This window comes from Glycine max, chromosome 14 (assembly GCF_000004515.6).
Source record: "Glycine max cultivar Williams 82 chromosome 14, Glycine_max_v4.0, whole genome shotgun sequence".
Classification (NCBI taxonomy): Eukaryota; Viridiplantae; Streptophyta; class Magnoliopsida; order Fabales; family Fabaceae; genus Glycine; species Glycine max.
Window position 1 is genome coordinate 10,305,758 of NC_038250.2, and position 18,491 is coordinate 10,324,248.

An 18,491-nucleotide genomic window follows, 5' to 3' on the forward strand; every position below is an offset into this window, starting at 1 on the left:
TCCTTCCTGATTCCTGTCCAATAGAAGTTCTTTGTCAATCTCGCTATTGTTTTGGCGACACCCATATGACCACCTGTGGAAGTGGAATGATATTCCGTGAGTAGGGTGCGAATAAAAGATGAGCTTTAAGGTAACCAAATGTGCCCCTTTTGTAGAATTAGGTCTTCGGTGACAGAGAATTCAGGATGTTCATTGAGGTGATCGATAATAGCTTGCCTGAGTTGGGGAAATTCAAGGTCTTGAGAAAGATTGCTCTTTAATTCCTCCAAAAAGGTTAAACATGGCACTGATAACAATGACAAGACACCAGAAGGAACTTCAGGAAGTCTGGACAGGGCGTTGGCCACCACTTTGGTGTTACCGGAGCGATACTGAATACAATAATCATAACCCATGAGCATGTGAGGTACATCTGTTGCTCCGGCGTTTGGATTGTGGAAGCAAAGCTTCCAAGCTTATTTTGATGATGCCAAAGACTCAAGTCAAGAATCAAGATTCAAGCAAATTTCAAGAATCAAAGAGTCATTCAATCAAGAATCAAGATTCAAGTGAAGATTCAAGAGAAGACTCAAGAAATGCAAGAACCTCAAGAAAAGCATCAAGATAAGTATGAAAAGAATTTTTCAAAGAAAAGATTGAATAGCACAATTTGTCCAAAAGAATTTTTCAAAGAAAAATCTTTTACCAGAGCTTTTACTCTCTGGTAATCGATTACCAAAAGGCAATAATCAATTACCATAAGCCCAAAACAGTTTTATAACTGTTTTACAAAGTAGTAATTGATTACCATGGGCATGCAATCGATTATCAATATTTTTGAACGTTGAATTTCAAATCTCAAGAGTCACAACTTGTGACAAAATATTTTCAAAATAGTGTAATCGATTACACAATATTTGTAATCGATTACTAGTGGTTCTGAATGTTGGATTTCAAACTTCAACACGAAGAGTCACAACTTTTGATAAAATAAACTGTGTAATCGATTACACCATAATGGTAATCGATTACCAGTGACTGGTTTTGAAAAATAAATTGTCAAAGAGCCATAACTTTTAAAGTGATTAGTTTTTGCCAAGAGTCACAACTTTTAAAGTGACTGGTTTTTGAAGAAATTGTCAAGAGTCACAACTTTCTTAAAGTGACTGGTTTCGAAGAAATTGCCAAAAGTCACAACTTTTAACATGGTTTCTTCAAGAGCCATCAAATGGCTATAAATATGTGATCATGACACGAATTTCAACAAGAGATTATTCTGAACATCTTTCTAAAAGTTTTCGTTCAACACTTGCTTTGTCAAGAAAAGTTCATTGGGCGAAAACTTGTGCTATTCTATTTTCTTCCTCTCTTCCATTCTTACCAAAAGCTTTTCAAGAGACCTACTCTTGGTGACTGTTTTCAAGAGAAGGTCTTCTTGGTTGCAAACACTGAACACAAGGGACCAACGTTCCTTGGGTTCATTGCAAGAAGCAGGATTTGCTTCTTGGTTAATCACTAGACACAAAAGACCAATGTCTTTTGGGTTCATTGCAAGAAGTGGGTATAACTTCTTGGTTGTTATCATTGGACACAAGGGACCAACGTTCCTTGAGGTTCATTGCAAAAAGTGGGAATAACTTCTTGGTTGTAATCACTGAACACAAAGGAGGGAAGTCCTTTGTGGTTCATTGCTTGTAAAGGATTTTACAAGGATAGAGGAAATCTCAAGCGGGTTGCTTGGGGATTGGACATAGGCACGAGTTGTGACTGAACCAGTATAAATCCGGTTTTGCATTCTCTCTTCCCTTAATCTCTTTTACTTTCTGTTGTGTTTATATTTCTTTAAAGTTACTTCTCCTTATTTATTATTCTAGTAACTTATAATTAAAGAAATAATTGAATCTAGGGAATATCTAAGTAAGGGAAATTTTCAATTAGGAATAGCCAATGAAATCTTAATTCAACCCTCTTTCTTAAAATTTCTGAGGCCAATTGTCCAACATGGATCACTTGCGTCAACAACTCCTTGAGACTACAGTGGTCTGTTAGTATGGTGAAGCGGTGGCCAAGCAGATACTGACACCATTTTTTAACAGCGGTCGTAATCACAAATAGTTCGCGAACATACATAGAAGCACCGAGCAATTTAGAAGGGAATGATTTGCTGAAGTATGCAATAGGGTGACTATGTTAAGATAGAACCGCACCCATGGCTATACCCGATGCGTCGGTCTCCTCCGTAAAAAGAAGTGTGAAATCAGGCAGGTGAATGATTGGAGCCAAAGTGAGAACCTCCTTGAGGTGAGTGAAGGCTGACTGAGCTTCCAAAGTCCATTCGAATGGTTCTATGGTCAGCAATTTATTCAGGGGTGCCACAATCATAGCGTACCTTCGAATGAATCTGTGATAAAAACCTGCTAGGCCCAAGAAGCTACGCAGGGCTCCCGCAAAATGAGGGTGAGGCCATTGTTGAATGTCTTGAACTTTGGTCAGCACTGGTTCGATCCCTCGCGATGAGACCACATGGCCTAGGATTTGACTTGGTTCTGGGCGAAGGTGCATTTTGAAAGCTTCAAGACAAATTGTTCCTCCAAAAAAACTCGAAATTATTTCTCCAAGTGAAGTAAATGATCCTCCAATGTTGGACTTTATATGAGAATGTCGTCAAAGAAGATGATGATAAAATGACAGAGAAATGGTCAAAAAATGGTGTTCATCGTGGCCTGGAGTGAAGAAGGTGCGTTACACAGCCCAAATGGCATCACCCTAAACTCATAGTGGCCATGGTGTGTGCGAAAAGCAGTTTTGCAAACATCTTCTTCATGCATTAGAATCTGATGATAACCTTGCAACAAATCCAATTTAGGAAACCAACATAATTCTCCTAACTCATCCAAGAGTTCATCAATTGTGGGGATAGGAAAAATGATCCTTGATCGTGAGTGCATTCAACGCCCTATAATCAATACAGAACCTCCATGTGTCATCATGTTTATGAAATAGAAGAACAGGGGAGGAAAAATGGCTCGTATTGGGTCAAATTTGGATTTCAAGGGCTAGAACCTCTACAAGGAAGAAGAATAGAAAAGGTAAAATATTATATTCATGTCCTGCCTTATTACAATTGATGAGTATTTATAATGAAAATGCAATAACAAAATTTGGAATTCTATGGTGACAAGGTCCTAACGGAAAGGTGGGAATATTCCTAATGGCAGACAAGATCAAGGAAGCTGTCTCCCCATGCAGCCATCTCAGCAAAAACAGTTACACAAAATCGTTGAGGTAAGCTGGGGTCCTACTCTTCCTTTGTGGCCTTGCTTTTGGTTTCATTGTATTGCTATCACAACCTCATTGACACACTAGCAATGGATTTTCAGCAAAAACATGCCATAGTTGATGATTTGGATCGGTTTTTGAGAAGAAAAAAGATGTATAAGAAAGTTGGTAAGCCTTGGAAACGTGGCTACCTCTTGTATGGGCCTAAAGGGACAGGAAAATCTAGCCTTGTTGTAGCTATGGCTAACTATTTGAAGTTTGATGTGTATGATTTGGAGCTAGGTTCTTTGTGTTCTAACTCAGACCTCATGTGTGCCTTGAGGGACATGTCTAACCATTCCATTGTTGTGATTGAAGACATAGATTGCTACAAAGAGGTAATAATCCAATCAATAGCAAACGATTCAGATTAAGAGTCAGACTATGAACACAAGCCTGCCAAGGTTTGTTTTTTCTTTAGTAAAACCTTCACCTCATTCACTTCATAGTTTTCCACTAAAACTATAAGCAACCTAAAATACTTAACCACTTTTTTTCACTTTTTGACCCTCTTATTATCGGTAAAACACAATTTTAGTTCCTTACTATTTTTTTTGAATTTGTTCTTTCTATTATATTTATTGTGTAATTTTTATTTATTTTTATTAATTTGCATCTAATATTTAACATAAGTCTTGACTTGACATTTTTTTTGCGTTATCACGTTAGTAATTCATCCTAATATGACACTCTTCTATATCATAACGTCAATATGTATGTTAAATATTAGACATTAAATTAATAGATGAAGAAAAAATAATTGGACAATTAAAATAAAAGAGGACTAGATTTGTGCAAAAAATAGGGATCAAAATTGAATTTTAACAATAATAAAGATATCAAAAGTATAATTAAGTTTAACATAAATTATATTTCTTAAATTTATGTTGAACTTCATTTAGTATTTTGTTTCTAATATATAGAATTAGAGGTAGTACCAAGTAAGACTCAAAATTTAACAAATTTTAACAAGTTTGAGTCAATGAAAAACAAATGTGCTAGAAAAACAAATGTGCTAGAAAATATGTTGTTAGTTTTTCTCTTTTTTTGGCTTAAGTATAAAGATAAAATCTAATAGAGGTAAAATATGTGCTACTTTGCAATGGATCTTCATAAACACTCAAGTAATTACAATGCTTCCTCAAAATCATTGCATAGGTTAACACAAAGAGGTTTACTCTGTCGGGTCTACTTAACATCATGGATGACTTGTGGTCAAGTGGTGGATACAAGCAAATTATAATCTTCACTAGCAACCATAGAGAAAGAATTGACCCTGCATTGCTATGCCTTGGTCGTAAGGACATGCACATTCACTTGTCCTTCCTCAAAGGCAATGCATTTCGAATCCTTGCTTCCAATTATTTAGGAATTGAAGGACATCATCCACTTTTTGAACAAATCGAAGGGCTATTGGAGAAAGTAGAAGTCACACCTGCAGTAGTGGCAGAGCAACTAATGAGAAATGAAGATCCTGATGTTGCTTTGGAAGCACTTGTTAAATTTCTCAAAGAAATGGACAAGGAAAAAGCCTGCATTTAGATTTATGAATGAGAATGAAAATTCAGCATGCTTATATGTGGAGTTGTACAACTTCAATGCAAAATACAAATGAAATGCTCTTTGCTTTTGTAATGTATATATGGAATTGTGGTACAACTTCAATGCAAAAAGTTAAAAATTATACTATTATTGTTAGAAATGACCTACAATAAGAGTATATTTGGTTGAGTGAAAATAGATTGGAGGAGTAAGAATATGTTTGGTGTTTGTGTGTCTATCATACTCGTTCATCTTTTTGCCCATAATTTGTTTGTTAAAATCATAGACTTGTAGCAATCAACGTGTTAAAACGTGTAGTGATGAGTGGTGAAAATGTGCTGTCCCAATTTTGTTGAATAATCACGATTTTTAGTCGTTAGTTTAAATACCTGCATTTAGTAAAAGTTAAAAACGACCAGAAAAGCGTTAACATCATTTGCAATTTAACAAAGATATGACATAAGGAAAAATTCATAAAACTTTTAAAAGTGAGGGGCAATTGTGTGTTCTCACAATTTATACAACTGTTACTGCAACTCCCCTAGTGCTGTGTGACTAGACGTGGTAAAATCATTACGCTATTCTATCGATCTAAATCTGTTCAGTAAAATATAAATTTTGAATTTTAGTTGAATGCAAACTATTATTATTTATTTTAGTTTGATTTGATTTTTTATGAAATGTAAAGTTAGATTTTAAGTTTTGAGTTTGATTGACTTAATTCAGACTTAGTCTGTATAAAAATGCAAAAAAACTTGAAAAGAAAGAAAATTGAGTTAATACTTTATTTTAAGATTTTTTTTTGTCTAAACATAAAAAAAAATTATAACACTCTCTTCCATTTTTTTAAAAAGATAATTGATTTCAAATTACCCTTTTTAAAAAATGAAAGATGTTGAATGGTTTTTTTTTGAAATGTCAAAAGAAAGGTCATTGATGCTTGGAGCACCCAACAACGTGGGTGAAAGAACTAAAATGTCCTTCACCCTTTCTTATAAAAGGCCGTAGTGACTCGTTCGTATGAGTCACTATTCATTTTCGTCTCCCATTTCCTCTCCCGCGCCATTTCTTCTCCTTCATATGTGCTTCTTCTTCCTCCTTTTCTCCGGTGCCTTTTCGTCTGTACGTGCTTCTTCTTCCTTTTATCCGGTGCCTTTTCTTCTTCCTCCTGTTTTGGTGGTGGTCCGTGGTTGCTGGTGGTGGGTTTTCTTTTTGTTGCTGTTGGTGCCTTTTTGTCTTCTTGATCGTCTTTGAGGTTAATGAATCCTTCTCCTTAACTATTGTGTATTGTATTATGTTTTCTCATGCCCCTTCTTCTTCGCACCTTTGTGGTTGTTGGTTCTCCCATGCCCCTGCTTCGGCGTTTTCTTTCTCCCCCGTTATGGTTTTTTTTAAACCCATACGGATTTGCCAATTCGTACCCTTTAAAAAAAATTGGAAAGCGTTTATACGAAAATTTGATTTTGTTGAAATGTAAATTTTTTCTGTGATTTATTTGTTGTTTGTTATGGTTTAGTAATTTTTTTGAATTGTTAATTTATTATTTGCCTGTAGCATTTGTAGTAGTGAACATAGTTATTTAGCATTTGTAGTAGTGAACATAGTTATTTAATTTGAAATAGATAGGATGAAAATCCGCGTAGGTGGAAAATTTAGAAAAACTATATACAGTTGGTTAGTTAGTTCAAAATAATTTTAAAATATACGACAAAAAATGTGACAATGTTTTACTGATCCGTATGATATTTTTTTTTAAATTTTTTTAATTAGTGTTTTGGCCATCTGTATGGTATTTTTTAAAAAAATAGTGTTTTGGTCATATGGATCAGTAATCCGTATGATTTTTTTTAAAATAGTGTTTTGGTCGTACAGATTGGCAATCCATATGAATCATACAGATCATTATGAACCAAACAGATCTGTATGGTATTTTTTTTTAAAATAATGTTATGTTTATTAAAAAAAAAAATTGTAGTTATTCTTTTAATTTTTTTTGTGATTTTGTTAAAAAAAATTTAATGTAGTTACCGTAAAGTTTTTTTTTGTAATTTTTTAATTGAAAATAATATATTTCAAATATGTCAGAATGTCAGGCTCTGCTCCACCGCCATTACGGTTAAGCACCCTCAACGAGGAACTGAAAATGGTTCTTGTAACTCTGCCTACTAAGAATGTTTCCCTTTCATATTGGCGTTTATCATGACTGTTAATTGAATGTCAATTTTGTTATATCATACTTGAATGTTAATTATGTGAGAATTAACAAATGAAGAGCACAGACAATGCTGCGAAATGGCCAAGATCATGCTGAAGGTCACGGTTCCACCATATACTATTTTAAACACCGTTAACACCAAGGACTTCATTTTGATTTAATTAACATATCATTATTCTGTTATTTTGTATAACTAACCAACCTTATTTTGTTATATCAAATGTAGATTTACGGTGAAGTGAAATTAGTATGTCATTTGTTGTGAGGTGGAAAGACATACTTGACCGCTTATGACATTTCATTGACAAGGATGAAAATTTTCATACAGTTGTCTACAAACAAGATTTGGACAAATCAACCATTGTAACAGGGTGGACAGCACTAAGAAATTTTTATCACCTGACCGGAGATCATCAAGTGTTGTTAACTCATTATGGTAGGAATGTATTCTTTCTCACCATATTTAAGAGTAGTAGCCTACCAAAATCATTCTCAAGATGACACTCATTATACCATCAAGTGCCAAATTCTATCACTTTCAAGGTGTATCTCACTCCACACAAAGTTACCTGCAATAGCCTAGTAAGCAACTTTCCAATTTAGTTGTCAGTAATTCTTTATCTTTCAAGTTTTAAATTTCATAAATTGCTAACATAACATTATTCTTAATATAAGGACGTTCCAAGTACCATGTATTATTTTCTTAAAGACAAAGGCTGGACTCATTTGCATTTGGAGGATGTTGCAGAATGTCGGCTTATGTTCAATCACGGGAGAAAGACACTTAAAATTGGAGTTGGATGAAAATATTTTTGTGAAACCCTGTCCTTGAAAGCTGGCATGAAAATTGTCTTTGAATTCATTGATCCGACCGTTAACCATATGTTATTTTGGCCATGTTTATGAACATTATTATGACTTGGAACATTGAACATTTTAATTATTATGACTTATGAACATTATCCATTTGTTAGTTATATAATTTTTGTTTTATCATGTCTAATATTATCCCTTTGTTAGTTACCCGTTAGCTACAAACAATGTCTTTTAGTAATTAATTTGGTCATGCTTTGAATTAAATTATTTTTAATTAATCACTATATATTATATTTTTTTTAACAATCTAATTACTAAATACATTTGTTTATACCAATACAAAATAATATCACAAAATCAATATTTTTGTTTATACCACAATATCAAAATATTAATATTTTTATCATTGCTAAAATTATTAAAATATTTACGAATTTTTGTTATTACAATTTTTTTTTAAAATATTCACAATTTTAAAAAAAAATTATGAACCTATGGATCAACAATCCGTATGGATCATACGGATTGCTGATCCGTATGTGCATACCATTTTTTTTGCTTACCTCTCCTTTTTTGACAATGAAAACTGACCAAAATTCATCATATACTCCTAAAAAATGCACGTACACCACCGGAGACCAAATACGCTTCCAAACCGTCCTTAAAGGAAGCAACTTACGCTAAGTGACGAAAATTTTACAGAAAAAACTAACGTTGCAGAAATGAAAAACTCAACCTGCAATTTATAACCAAAAATACCATAAGGGTATTTTCGGCATTTTGGAAAATTGCTAGGTGCCCCAGCAAAGATGCAGGGTGCCCCAAGCAATTCCCCAAAAGTAAAGGGTCTTTTAACTAGTTATAGGCCCCAAATTGAATCTTTATCTCTTTAATTGGCCCATTATAACTTGTAACTCGCATCGGATTGCCCCATTTTGCCACCTCTATCTGTCTGCAACCGGTGACGTTGTTAGAGAGAGAAAGAAAAAAAATGGTGAAAGGAAGAAGCGAAATGGATGGCGTAGAAGTACCTGAAGCCATGATAGATACTCTCAACCGTACTTTGGAGAGCCTTCAACAACTCGAGACACAGTTACCCCAATTTCTCTCTCTCTCCGACCCTGATTTTCTCGCTGAATTACCACTCGTTGAACGCGCTCACTCACTCTTCTCCCTCGCCAAACTCACCTCTACCCTCTTCTCATGTCTGCACCTTTCTTCCCTCTAAACAATAATAATCACACCCTTTTTTTTAATACAATCTTTCCACTTCAATTCAGTGCTTTTATCTCTCTCTTTTTTGTGTTCAGTGAAGTTGAGGTGTAGAGGTGTTAACCCAAATGGCCACCCTGTCAAATCCGAGCTTGTAAGTGCTTAATGGGTCTTCTGGGTATTCTTTGAATTGTGTTGCATGGCGCTTTTCTTGTTCAAGTTTCGACCTTTGGTGATGTATTGATTGGTTGAAGTTGTTGCTTTTGTGTTCCACCAGGACAAGATAAACGTGTTGCAGAAGAAACTGGAACGGCTTCCGCGGTTCACTGAAGGTACCTCACGTGGCTCTAGCCTTTTGTTGAGTTTTCTAGTTGAGAATGAGTGGTCCATGCTGCATTGTTTTGAGGACATGCCTTTCTTTTAGGTATTTTAAGATTTTGTTGGCATGGTTCTTTTCTCTATTCCACTTGTCTGATTTTAGAATTTGATTGGTAGGTTTGAGTCCCTCCTTGTTTCTCTGGGGTGAAGTAAATGAAAGTTTCCTATGAGTGCTCTTTGAATCCGGAGGAGGCTTTTTCTATCTTGGAGTGGCGGCACCATCCTCTCTCCTTAATTTTTTATGAGGAATGTTGGCAACACTTTCTTTGACACACTCTTTTTAATACTCTCTCAGTAATTGACTGAAATTTATTGGAAATCACCAAATCCCACATCTAAATCAAGAGAGAGAATCGTTAGATTGATAAGTAAGACCCTCTAAAATTGGTGTTTTTTAACAAATTTCAGCCAAACATAGAGAGAGTGTTGGAAAGAGAGCTCAGAGTGTGACTAGGATTTCTCAATTTTTTTTTTGTATTGATTGGATTGGATTGGATGATATGGATTTTGAAATAGTCTCTTTATTGAACACTCCTTATCTTGCCTTGTGTGTCTGCTTTTCATTTTGAATCTCGTGTGTCTGTGAAGAACTGGTTGTTTCTTGCAGCACAGGAGCAAGACACTAGGAACATAAGTGAAGAGGAGGAGCCAGAGATGAACTATCAGGAACGGACTAGTCAAAAGAGGAAGTATCCATCGTCTGAAGAACAGTTTGTTCAAATTGATGCTGTGGGATCCCTGGTTAAAGTAAAGGAGGAACATGTTGGTGATAATAATGGAAATATTAAGGAAGCAATAGTGATTGACATTTCAGATGATGATGAATGATCATGATCATGATCATGAGCTACTTGCACCTTAGTTTTCCCAAGTTCTGGTAGAGTTTTCTGTAATTTCCTTGTTTACTTTATGAATTTGTTGTCTTCTAAATTATATCTTAGTGGAGTAACTGCCTTGTGGTTTATAATTCTGTCAGTAAAAAAACGAATTTTGAACCAACACATATGTCGGGATCTTTGCAAGTTCATAGATGCACCACTGTATCCACTATATTTGAACCAACAGCTAGCAACATTTATTTATTGGAGTGAATTATTATTGGAGTGATCGTATGAAAACATTTTACTACTATTTAACAGTTGAAGTTGGAGATTTGTCTCACAGATGTGGAAATCATTCTAATGATAGACTCGGATTTAGTGTCAGTTATCATCAGCAAATATTTGGAAATAAAGAATCGGTAATATCAATTTTAAAATGTATCAGAGAAACATAGGGAAGTTGTAATAAATGTAAATCTTGTTTGAATTTTTAGTAATGCCACAGATGCAACATGTGTCTATTTTAGCTTAAGTTGTACTGTATGTTTCAACTTTCAAACATCATTTGAAGTTTAATGCAGAATAGTACCAACCCAGCTAACATTGGGGTAAGGTTTCTTTTTCCTTTTCCTTCCTCAATAGCTCCAACATGACAATGCCGCAGGCAGGGGCAGGGTCAGAAATTTAATAAAAAAAATAAATTTTCACATGAATAAAATATACAAAAAAAATTTAATATATTATTTGTCTAGTATTTTTATAAATAAAAAATATATAACTGGTTTTGAAGCAACTGTGTATGCTTGTTTCATTTAAGTATACTTAGTTTGTCTATGCTTCTGAAGAGAAGTAAAGCATGAATAGAATTAATTCATTTTTTTTTAAATTCTTAAGTAATCCAAGCCTTCATTTGATCTTGTATTTATCATTAAACTGCAATAAGCAAAATATGTGGATTTATTACTGAAGAAAGACAATTTTAGGAATTCATCCAAGCCTCCTTCATTGAGTAATTCACATGCTACATTCTCATATTTCTTTTAAGTGCATCTACAATGCATGGTTACTTAAATGGGCTGCTTGTCTTAAATTTGTGGGCCTTACAAAACCTCATAGATTTAAGAACTCTACACAAAAATTTACTCCAATGCTAAGGTTGTTAAAGTGAGTGTTTAACTTAATTTCCCTCATTTTTCTGCTAATTCTTGGCTTGGAAAGTACCATTTTTATTGATAAAAAATAATAAAGCAATGTTGTTTGTATAAGCAACAGTGCTTGTATAAGTTACGCCATGTTTCAACAATTTTTGTTAAGCAAAACATTTTATTTGTAAGCAACTCACAGAAACCACAATTTTTGTTAATTTCCCTCATTAGGGGTTTCACTCCTGATGAAATGTAATGTGATGGTAAACTAATAAATGCATGGAACAAGTTGCTTGTCGGTTTAAGTGTTGTTACATGTGCATGGTTATTTTATTTGATGCTAGTATGTTTCCCTTGTGTTCATAATTCTACTCAAATGAAGAGTCCGAATCAAGACTTAAAGTGTATGATTATGGGATGTGAAATGATGATGTTTGTGGTTTTAGGTAATTAAGAAACAGTCTGGCACTATCACCATCACTGTGATTCTAATGAACTCAACTGAATGTGGTGATAACACTAGGGCATGGTTCTAGTGGTTGGGGTGGGTACAGGTTTGGGTAGAGGTTGTAGGTTCAAGTTGTACATTTGTCAAAACTCAATGCATTAAAAAAAGATGAAATAGAAGAATAAAAAAGTGTGGCACAAGAGAGTTAGCATTATGCATGCTACTGTAGTGTGAACATTGATTATGCTACAAGTGCAATTTCTGTTCATGCAACTATCACATATCTTGTTTATTTTCTATCTTCTACTTTTGTTTTATTATCATCCCTAATTATATTTAGTCATCACCAGATGGGATCAGCGATATGCTGTAAGTTCTGCTACTTCTGTAGTATAGAATAACCATACTATAAATAGTTCCCAAGGATTTATGGTATTCGGCTATTTGTCATTATTCCGAATATGAGATTTTTTCAACTTACAATCTTTGAATTCCTCTGGTTTATTTATTTCGACTTGATTCTTATCATAATGTTGTTACTGGCCTCCTGCTTTTTTGTTTGAAAGCAACCATTAACACTAAACCTGACTGACCATAACTCATGACTAAACTACCCTCAATTTTATTTTCACAATGCATCCTCATATGATTGAAATTCATTATGGGAATCTGGTTGCTTATGATCACTCATGATTATGTTGAGACTTAGATAAACTGTGCTATAGACAAACATGATTTACTTTTTAACAGTGCGTCTGGTTTAAAGGAGAGGAAAGAGGAAGAGAGGAATTTTAATGGAAAGGGGCAGTGGGAAGGGAAGGAGAGCCTTCCCCTTTCATCCAAATCCCCTCACTTTTGGTGGGGAGACAAAAATAAGGGAGAAGGGATATTAGCTTCCTTATTTCCCCTAATCTTTCCTTTTAATTTTTTGAACCACACGGAGTGATTAAAATGTCAACCATCCCCTTCTTTATTTTTTTAACCAAACAAGGCAACTAAGGGACTATTTGATTCCTTTCTCAGTTTTTGGTTTTATAAACGGTTTTCTAAAACAATTCTACGTTACTCAGCAATCACTTTCTCATCCAAAATCTATTGAGTTGTGAAAATTATTTCCAAAACAAGTGTTTTTTCTTTTTTTTTTTAAAAAAAGGAAAAACAAACACCAAGAAGATGTTTCCTCATCTTCTTTTGTTTCCATCTTGTTCAGCCTCTCCCTCAATTCTACACTCTGTTTTGTGCCTTGCACCTTCCTCCACCAGCTGTCTGAGCAACCTTGTTTACTTGTATTTTTTAAACCAAAAGCAGTTTTTGAAATGAGAAATCAAACACGCCACCCTAAAATTTCTCTTTCCCTTCATTACTTTTAAACCAAACAAGAGAAGTTCATTGAAATTCCTCTCCTTTCCTCCACATCCTTCCATTTCCCTCTTACAAAACATACAAGAGTTGTTCACTGGATGGACACAGGATCGGGCTAGATATTGAACTTGAAATAGAATGAAAGGCTGATTGATATGTGACTGAGTTCTCTGTCTTTGTCCGATCCTAATAGAATACTTAATCCTTGGTCTGGCATGAAGCCAACTCCAAAATGGCATGAAAGCTCAGCCTTGAAGGCTGTTTTAGATTTCAACAAGGGAAAAAAAATGTCAATTTGTAATGAAGAGTACAAGCCAACCAGCACATAAATAAACTTCTTCCAATTTTATATTTATACTTTGGGTTGAGAATCACACTTCAAAAGTATAGTTATCAAATACATATAGTATATTAATATTGGACCTTACTTGGCCAAGCCTGAAGATTCAAAGCTAGGGCCTGTGACTGATAACTGTAGCCATTACTTATTTTATACCGTATATGAATGTTTGGTTTATCTGCAAAATTGCCTTACCAGAATGTGCTGAATTCTTGAAAATTTAGGTCATATTGTTTATCCTTTTATTATTCTGCTTGTGATGTTTGCAGTATATGTGAATAACATGGAGCTGTGTTCATGGGAGGTCATTGCATAGTACTTGCTGCTTTTGGAGAACTTATCAAATTTTGGTGACACATACTCCCTCCCAATTTCAAATGGCAAGTGGGTGGCACACTGATGCATTTTCAACTGTCAAGTATCCAAGGTGCACTGCATGCACGAGTGCATGTATAGTATAGTTCCAATCTCTGTTGTAGTTCTCTTTTTGACTTATCATCCCATTTGTGCCATAGACAACTAGGCTTTCACACCAGTTTGTAATTTTTAAGTTGAATGCTGACATTAGTCTGGTGCTTAGGTTGGTCGAATACATAAATAAAGGCTATCAAAACTATGATTTGGCAGGTTTATATATTATGTGCGTGTTTAGTAGTTTGCTATCTCACATTTTTTTTCGTATGTTGTATGTCGGCATGTGTTGTATTGTGTTTTTTGAATGTCGGCATACACACATTTCACCCATATAGAATTTTTTTTTTTGGCACAGCAAAAATCTGATAGTATTAATAATTGATCAGTACTAGGTGTACTGAAATATATCAAAAGATACAAAGGCAGAAACCTGTCAAACCCAACTACATAAGATAAAAGCAAACCCAACTACATAAGATAAAAGCACAGTAGCTGGAGACCCACAAAGCAAAAGAAAACCCCCCTAAGACATTTCTTCCTTTAAGCTAGTAGACCATTGATTAAAATGGGTATGAAAATCTTTCTCCATACAATTTATCCAAGACCAAGTGTGGAATAAAGCTTCATCCATGACTTTTTCGATGCTGAAATTCTGGTTGTTAAACACCAAAGCATTTCTATGCTTTCAAGTAGTCATGGATAGAGCTACCCAAAAAACTTCTCATCGCTTGTCTACATTGCTTTTCCCACTCCTGTGAGAGGATTGCAGAAAATGACATTTAGGCTCAATAGGGAAAGGACCCACTCTATTGACCCATCTCAAACTCTCCCACCAAAGATACCTAGTTTTTGTGCAAGAGTACATGACATGACCCGCAGTTTCCTCTTCCTGATCACAAAGAGGACAGTTATAAGAGGGCAGCTCCACATGTCTCCTCCTTAAATTAGCCCTGGTAGGTAATCTGTTCTTGAAGATTCTTCAAGAGAAAGCACTTGCTATTGGGGGAATTTTCAGGCTCCAAATAATCTTGGAAGCGCTGTCTTCAGTAACAGAATTGCCCTCATCTTTCAGGAGATTGTAGGCTGACTTTGTGGAGTAAGATCCACCAGGATCAGCCATCCAGAGGAGAAAATCCCTACTTGAAGGTTGGATCTGAACAGCATCAATGTCAGCTGAAGGCTGCCACCATAGCAATTTCATGATCAAAGAAATGTCTCCTCCATTGGATCTTCCACTCCCATCTGTTACCAACTAAGAGGCCCATTAAGTTGATAGTATAATTCTGCTGAGTGTTCACTTGATACAAGCTTGGGTATTTGTCTTGGAGACTTAAATCATCCTCCTTCCACTTGTCTTTTCAGAACTTAATTCTGGCCCATCACCCACCTTCCACCTCAAGTTATTGATGATGCTGTTTCTATGATGCTGCTAGAAAACATATCTTAAATCCTTCCACCAAGGAGAGAAGTCAGCTTTGTTTCTGCCATAGCATAATACATTCCACCCACCATATTTGGATATTAATATTCTAGCCCAAAGCTGATCCTGGTTATTTGCCAAGTCCCAACCCCATTTACCAAGCAAGGCTTCATTAAACTTGGGCAGGTCTTTAATCCCAAGCCCCCCTTTGTTCTTGGGGAGGCAAACAGTATCCCAATTTACCCAAGCAATCTTGGCTACCTCAGAACCTCCTCCCCAAAGAAAGTTTCTCTGAATAGAGACTACCTTATGCACCACTTTTTTAGGGACTTTAAAAAAAAGACAGTAGATAAATGGGAAGAGCTGATAAGATAGAATTAATGAGGGTTATCCTGCCTCCCATAGAAAGACATCTTTGCTTCCATTTTGTAAGCTTGAGCTCAAACTTGCTAATGATAGGCTGTCACACATTCCAGCTTTTAGAATTCGACCCCACTAGAATTCCAAGGTAGGAAAAAGGGATATCCAGTTGGCCACAATTGAGAAAAAGGGCTGCCTCCCTGCACCAAGCCTCAGATTTTCCCATGCACCCAAATTGACTTTTGGCATAATTGATCTTGAGACCGGAAACCATCTCAAAGATTATGAGGATAGATTTCAGGACTAACATTATCCGTAGTTGCAGATCCAAAAAACAACGTATCATCTGCATATTGCAGAATATTAATCTCCTCCTTTTGACTCCCCACTTGATAGCTGTGGAACATGTTCTTAGAGATGACTGTCCTCATCAACCCGGTAAGGCCTTCAGCTACTATGTTAAAAAGAAAAGGAGCAAGGGGGTCACCCTGCCTTAAGCCTCTCTCGGGTACAACTCCGAAGTGGGACTGCCATTAATTAGAATTGATATGGTTGCACTAGACAAACATCCATATATCCATTTTCTCCATCTTTCACAAAAACCCATCCTCATCATCATGTAGTTTAGGAAGCCCCAAGAGACCGAATCATATGCTTTTTCAAAGTCCACTTTGAAGATCATACAAGGATTCTTTTTGGATTTGGCTTCAGCTATAACCTCATTAGCAATCAGCACCCCATGAAGAATGCGCCTTCCTTTCAGAAAAGTTGTTTGCCTTTTATCTATGAGGTGAGGTAATACACGAGCCAGCCTATTAGCCAGGATTTTGGACACTATTTTATAAACACACCCTATAAGAGAGATGGGTCTATAATCATTAAAAGTTTGAGGGTTAATGATCTTGGGTATAAGGGCTATGAATGAATCATTGCTTCCTTTGGGGAATCTACCATTGATGTAGAACTCATCCAAGAACCTAGTAAAATCAAGTTTTAGAATCTCCCAAAACTACTTGATAAAATTGAAGTTAAAGCCATCGGGACCAGGACTTTTATCTCCCCCACAAGCCCACACTACTGATTTAATTTCCACTTCAGAGAATCTGGCAACAAGGCTTTCCTTCTCTCCTTGGCCAAGGGAAGGAAACTGCACTCCATCCAGGGTTGGCCTATTTGGATTCTGCTCTGAGAATCTGGCTTTGAAATGATTTAAGACTGCAATCTTATCACTGCTAGGCTTTTGGACCCATACATCTTCAATGATCAGACCTTGAAGAGCATTAGTCCTCCTTCTGTGATTGATCAATCTGTGGAAATAAGTTGAGTTTCTATCCCCTTCTCTTAGCCATTTCACTCTGGATTTTTGCCTCAGCATGGATTCATAAGCAAGTGCTGCATTCCAAAGCTGTTCCTGCAGAGATTTCTTAAGCTCCACTTTAGCTTGAGATAAGGTTGAAACATTAATACCAGCCTCCAAAGCATTAAGCTCATTCTTTAAATTCTGAATTTTAGTAGCAGTAATAACACCATTTTGTCAGCTCCACTGCCTTATACAGCCTTTGATGAACTTTAATTTCATCTTTAGGGCATAACCACCCCAACCACTAGGGTGATAATTGCCCCATTTGTGAGACACCATATTCTGAAAGCCTGTCCTTCAGCCACCAGTCCATTATCTTGAAAGGTTTAGGCCCCCAATCAATGATTCTAGACCTCAAAAGGATGGGGCAATGATCAGAAAAATCTCTATCCAACACAAATTGGGTAGTATCTGGCCATTGGGACAGCCATTCATCAGATAGAAGGAACCTGTCCAATCTGCTCATGACAGTTCCATTAGGTCTATACCATGTGAAATTCCTCCCAACAGACCTAATCTCCTCCAAAGCCATATCAGAAATCCAAGTATTAAATTCAGAGATGCTAGTTGAGTTCCCCACTGAATGAGATGAGTTGATTCTCTCATGCTGGTGTCTTATAGAGTTAAAGTCACCCACAATATACCATGGGCCATCATGAAAAGAAGATTTAAGAAGTTTAAGCTCATCCCACTGATCTCTCTTTCCCTGTAAATTACAGGGAGCATAGACATTAGTGATGCATACCTTTTTGTTTTCTTTAGTCCACATGCCTTCCAGCAAAATATAGCCTCTTCCCACTACCCTTCTATCCACCACAAAAGATTCATTATTCCATAGACACAAAAGACCTCCAGCTGCATTACTAGAAGGGGCAAACTCCCATGAGACATTACCATCCCCCCACAGATATGGACAAAGAGTTTTATCAATAGACTCCTTTTTAGTTTCCAGTATGTAGAGTATATCAACATTGTTGGCCAAGGTTAGCTTCCTAATGGTTGACCTCTTGACTCCACTACCCAGCCCTCTAGAATTGAAGGACAAGATATTCATGAGTCAATCTGCTTCATTCCCATCACTCTTGCTGGTGTAGTGAAACAACTACTGATATTGTCTTCATTCATCACGTTATCCTTACTGTTATTATTCTCAGCATAGGATACCCCCAAGTCTCTAGCAATCTCCATATGAAGGACCTCCTCATTCTCAAAATAAACTTTGTTAAAACTACTATTAGGGGCAGGGCTGTGAGATGTGCAATGCTGCTTAGGAGTCAGCCCATCTGGGTCTGAGGTATGAAGATCCCTCCCCTCCATATCGTCTGTCAAACTGTTCTCAGTGGTCAAATTCCGTGGTTTAG

General features: G+C 36.0%; 3 protein-coding genes across 3 annotated transcripts; 2 read left to right on the forward strand and 1 right to left on the reverse strand.

Annotated features, from left to right (window-relative positions):
• Positions 1 to 1,935: 1,935 nt before the first annotated feature.
• Positions 1,936 to 5,069, forward strand: LOC121172696 (AAA-ATPase At2g18193). Its single transcript, XM_041008964.1, has 3 exons — positions 1,936 to 3,264; positions 3,360 to 3,635; positions 4,456 to 5,069. Exons 1-3 carry the CDS (start codon positions 3,223 to 3,225, stop codon positions 4,837 to 4,839), a joined length of 702 nt encoding a protein of 233 aa, XP_040864898.1. The 5' UTR covers positions 1,936 to 3,222; the 3' UTR covers positions 4,840 to 5,069.
• A 3,773-nt stretch (positions 5,070 to 8,842) lies between these two features.
• LOC100500667 (uncharacterized) lies at positions 8,843 to 14,038 on the forward strand. The gene is given in 5 exon segments (NM_001250714.2): positions 8,843 to 9,075; positions 9,181 to 9,236; positions 9,360 to 9,414; positions 10,068 to 10,337; positions 13,846 to 14,038. Coding segments are annotated over 4 exon segments (546 nt in total). The 5' UTR covers positions 8,843 to 8,861; the 3' UTR covers positions 10,289 to 10,337; positions 13,846 to 14,038.
• A 931-nt stretch (positions 14,039 to 14,969) lies between these two features.
• LOC106795780 (uncharacterized) lies at positions 14,970 to 18,184 on the reverse strand. The gene is made up of 6 exons (XM_014766689.1): positions 17,405 to 18,184; positions 16,784 to 17,271; positions 16,414 to 16,639; positions 16,079 to 16,297; positions 15,489 to 15,716; positions 14,970 to 15,170 (listed from the first exon to the last, which is right to left on the reverse strand). The coding sequence occupies exons 1-6, from the start codon at positions 18,182 to 18,184 to the stop codon at positions 14,970 to 14,972; spliced, it is 2,142 nt and encodes a 713-aa protein (XP_014622175.1).
• Positions 18,185 to 18,491: the final 307 nt, after the last annotated feature.

Bases quoted from the DNA above. Each gene is read 5' to 3' on its own strand.
- LOC121172696 (XM_041008964.1), top strand. From the start codon at position 3,223: ATGCAGCCATCTCAGCAAAAACAGTTACACAAAATCGTTGAG. The intron at 3,265-3,359 runs GTAAGCTGGGGT...ATGGATTTTCAG, and splicing joins AGTTACACAAAATCGTTGAG to CAAAAACATGCCATAGTTGA. The intron at 3,636-4,455 runs GTAATAATCCAA...ATCATTGCATAG, and splicing joins ACATAGATTGCTACAAAGAG to GTTAACACAAAGAGGTTTAC.
- LOC106795780 (XM_014766689.1), bottom strand. From the start codon at position 18,184: ATGAATATCTTGTCCTTCAATTCTAGAGGGCTGGGTAGTGGAGTCAAG. The intron at 17,272-17,404 runs GTCTCACAAATG...ACTAAAATTCAG, and splicing joins ACAGGCTTTCAGAATATGGT to AATTTAAAGAATGAGCTTAA. The intron at 15,717-16,078 runs GTTAGTCCTGAA...GTGGTGCATAAG, and splicing joins GATCTGCAACTACGGATAAT to GTAGTCTCTATTCAGAGAAA.